Source organism: Eucalyptus grandis, chromosome 6, assembly GCF_016545825.1.
Source record: "Eucalyptus grandis isolate ANBG69807.140 chromosome 6, ASM1654582v1, whole genome shotgun sequence".
Taxonomy (NCBI): domain Eukaryota; kingdom Viridiplantae; phylum Streptophyta; class Magnoliopsida; order Myrtales; family Myrtaceae; genus Eucalyptus; species Eucalyptus grandis.
Window position 1 is genome coordinate 21,235,254 of NC_052617.1, and position 4,386 is coordinate 21,239,639.

The 4,386-nt window shown below is 40.8% G+C and overlaps 1 protein-coding gene across 1 annotated transcript; it reads left to right on the forward strand.

Moving 5' to 3' along the window:
- Positions 1-312: 312 nt before the first annotated feature.
- LOC104429375 (probable E3 ubiquitin-protein ligase ATL45) lies at positions 313-798 on the forward strand. Its single transcript, XM_010042249.1, has one exon. The coding sequence runs from the start codon at positions 313-315 to the stop codon at positions 796-798; it is 486 nt and encodes a 161-aa protein (XP_010040551.1).
- The last annotated feature ends 3,588 nt before the right edge of the window (positions 799-4,386 follow it).

A 4,386-nucleotide genomic window follows, 5' to 3' on the forward strand; every position in this document is an offset into this window, starting at 1 on the left:
TAATCAATTTCTAAAAAATGATTTCCAAATATTGAGTTTTCGTTGAAATAGATAAAACATTATATTTTACCGTAATATCAAACACGACATAGAAAATATTAATAAATAGATAAAGCCATATATTTTACCGTAATTTCAAACACGATACAGGAACAATTAATAAATTCACGAGAGGGATTTGCTCACAATTCTTGTAATAACCAGCAATAGCATATACGGGAGGACCAGATCGGACCCTCGCGATCCATAGAAACGCTCACCATTTTCCTCCCGGGCCTCTCCTTGAAAGCAGGAGGAAGAAGTTAATCGACGATGGCTTGCTTCACAACACTCTCCACCTACCTTCAACAGTTTCTCAAGTTCAACACACACACAGAGCAAGACCCAGGAAGAAAGAGAGAAAATGCTTCTCTCGGTGTTCTTGGCTCTGTGTCTTCCGTTCGCCGGCGGGAGCCCGGTGCTCCTGGTCTAGGTTTGCCTCCTCAAGTACGTCTTTGGCGCCAATCGCCGGGCCAGAACGGACAAGCTAGCCCAAGGCAGAGGGCTGTCGGCTCAGGAGCTTGCGGAGCTGCAACGGTCACCGGGAAGGAGCTGGCGGCGAGGACAGAGTGTGCGGTCTGCCTTGAGGAGGTTGCCGGAGAGGAGCCGGCCCGGGTGGTCCTGGGTTGCCGCCACGGGTTCCACCAGGAGTGTGCTGACGCGTGGCTCGCCCGGCGTTCGGTGTGCCCCGTTTGCATGGCCAAGCTCGAGCCTCAGTCGTGGGCCGAAGAAGCCGGAGATCATCAAAGCCCGTGCTAGCTTTCGATTCTTTTCGCTCTTTTTCTTCTTCTTTTTTTCAAATTTCTGGAGAGATAGAGAAGCATTTTCAGTTCTTATGTGCGTCCAATTGCGACCGTGATGATTAATGCCTTGCGAAACGGACGGACACGGAGTCTTTCAATTGATTTGAGCAGGTTGGTTATTCCGCCGTGCATGGTGGCGATCGGCCGGCAACGAGTGAATGGATGAAAAAACTCTTGGTTTATCAAGTGTCTATAACTCTGACGCATCTTTGCCGTTCATTTACATGAATTTTGTATGTGACTCAAACCACAAATAGACCCTAGTAACCCTCAAAGCTTAACCCCCGGATAAACAATTTCCAGAAAATAGCTAATGAAACATAATAAAAGTCGATCAAAGACAATGGCGGAAAGGAGGAAAGTGGAAATTGTCATTTACATAAATTTTCAACATTACTCGGTCACATGTTTTGATTTGACAGACTTTAGATATGGCAAGAATGTACATAACCTTAACCAATCAGTCCACTCTAAATTGATCCATACTTCCATCAGGACATACCCGAACAAAAAGATGTAAGAGTTTTTCTAAGTGTGGACTACATTAATTGATATTGTAATTTATCGTTTAACGTTTACCGTTTTATGGGGTTTGGTCTAAGGTGAGATAGAAGGTTTCTTAATTAGTCTAATATGGGTTGGTTAATGTGGGTCGAGTTGAGCCCGACCCATAATGAGGGGGACTGGCTGGGAACTCTATAAATAATGCTCAAGTCTCTTCTCTAACCCTAATTCTCATTTGTATCCTCACCTAAGGGGCATTTACCTAACGCTACACGTGAGGGGGCCACCTCATTGAGCTAGTGATACGGAGGGCAATAGAGGAGAATAACTTGCGCGTGGAATATTATGTTTCCGCTTCCGCTTCAAGAACAATGGATCCCAAAACGGGTGCATTAATCTTTCTACTCAATTATGCATATTCTTGTTCTAGTTATGGAGATCTTGGGCTTACGCAATTTGCGTCTAACAAGTGGTATCAGAGCCTCCATAACCCTAGAATACGAACGCAAAGGATTTTGCCATAATTTGAGATTTTCGAGATTTTTCATTCAATAAAAATTAAATTAAATTATATATTCAGACTGGGCTCAATGAGATGAGCAAGACGGTCAGCGGCGCGTCGCCGGAGGAGGCCGCACGCGCCCCCACGCGCGGCCACGCGCCGCACGTGAGCTCCACGCGCCATGCACTCAGGCGGCACATGTGGGCGCGTGGAGCGTCTGTTCGGTGCATGGTTGGTGGCGTTGGATTCATATTGCCATGTTCTATCTTGTAGTATATTTATTTTGCATTTTTGATGATTTTATGGATGTGAAAATACATGCAAAGCCCTAAATACGTGATTTTTAGTGTATTTTTGCGTATTTTTCTTGTATTCTCTGTGTTTTTGGAAATACATGTGTTGGGTTACTGATATGTTATCACATAAATATTATAAAAGTGTGCTTCATTAATAAAAAATAAAATTTATTGTATTTTATTAATGAATAAGGCAGTGTAAATAGCATAACATGTGATTTGAGTGATATGATGCCCCTATCACTAAAATTAAATCACATGTATATGGTGTATGTGAGAGGTGAAGATTATATCCCTGGTATGAGAGAGTTTCAAGGATTCAATTGAGTTGTGATCGCCAAAGTGGCACACTTGATTCGGTTTGAGAAATTTCGATCTCGTATATTGATTGGGATGTCTCATGATCTAATGCATAGTCATACTCCCAAAGAATGTGATTGTGTATTAGTTCATGGAGGGATACATAATAGTGTGGTGGAGGAGTGACCGATCCTAATGGTTCATATGCCCAAAGGTGATGAATTCACGAAAATTGGAATATATTCTCATAACCCTTATCATGTGGGGAGTGTACAATTGCATGTCATGTATTCTACCTAAAGGTGATTATGTGATTTTGCATCTAACTCTCTGTATGTGTAGTTGTACGTCAAGTTACACAATGCTCACATGATGCTAATTATATATACTACTTGTCTTTTAGTCACCTTTTTTGTAAACGGTAATTCCGTCACTATTGAGGTTCTTGCTAGTTCAAACTTTAAGAAATTGAGAGAAGATTTTCTGTTTACTATGGAGATGGCAGATGTTCATATGGCTCTTACTGTCGATAGGCTGGCAAATCTTACTACTGAGAGTACAAAAGCTCATAAAGCTCATTTTACTGCATGGGAAAAGAGCAATAGAATTTGCTTACTATCGATGAAGCATTCCATTCAGGAACACTTGAAAAGTGGTTTGCTTGCAAACTGCACTGTTAGGTAGATGATGGAAGCCTTGATTGCTAGAAACCGTGTCTCACTTAATGCTGAAATAGGAACACACATGCAAACACTATTTACTATGAAGTATGATGGTTCTGGTGGAGTTAGAGATTATGTTATGAGAATGGTAGATTTGCAGACAAAGCTTGAGGCTCTCAATGTTGTTATTCCCACTGCTTGCATTGTGCATCAAGCTCTAAATAATCTTCCTCTTGATTTTGGGATTATCAAGACCAATTATAGTTCACAAGATGAAACCCGGTTAGTTAATGACCTAATTGCAAGGCTGGTGGCAGAGGAAGAAAAATTGAAGAAAGATAAAGGGCACGTTGCCCTTTATGCTTCTAACTCTGGCAGTGATAAGGGAAAGAAGGTGAAAACTTATACTCATAAGGGCAATTCTGAAGTTGCTAGACCTTCCAACAATAAAGGAAATTCTGAAGTTGCTGGACCTTCCAACAATTTGGGTCCCAAGAAAACATTCACCAAGAAGGATTGTGTTTATTGCTACTTTTGTAGGGAAAGAGGACATGTAAAGAAACGTTGCAGCAAATTTAAGGCTTGGTTGTCTAAGAGAACTGAAAGTGAGCCTAAAGGTAATGATTCTTTGGCATTTGTTTATGAATCCAATCTATCTGAAGTTCTGACCAATTCCTGGTGGCTAGATAGTGGTGCAACTAATCATGTTGCATTTACCATACAGGGGTTCATAAACCGAAGGACGCCAAATCATGATGAATCAAAGCTTACTGTTGGAAACAGCATTGGAGTTGATGTCGAGTTCGTGGGAGATGTTATTTTGATTTTAGATTCTGGTTTTTGGATGGTGTTAAGAAACACTTTTTACATACCTTCTTTTAGGCGGAATTTAGTTTCTGTGTCTTGTTTGGACATGTGTGGATACTCTTTTGAAATAAAGAGTAGTACTGTTTCCATGTTTTATGATTCAAATAAGATTGGGTGTTGCAATTTATCCGATGGATTATATCAATTGAGTTTATCTCCCAATGACATGTACGTTGCTTATTCAGCTGAAAAAGTTGTTTCCAAAAGGCTTCTACCTAAGGAACATTCTTATGCTTTGTGACATAAACGTTTTGGTCATATCTCTAAAGAAAGAGTAGAAAGGCCTATAAAGACTGATATCTAGCCTACTCTTAAAGATGATCAAGAGACTTGCGTAGATTGTTGCAGAGGTAAAATGACTAAGACAAAGAAGAAATCTGTTGTACGAAGTTCAGACTTGTTGGAGGTTATTC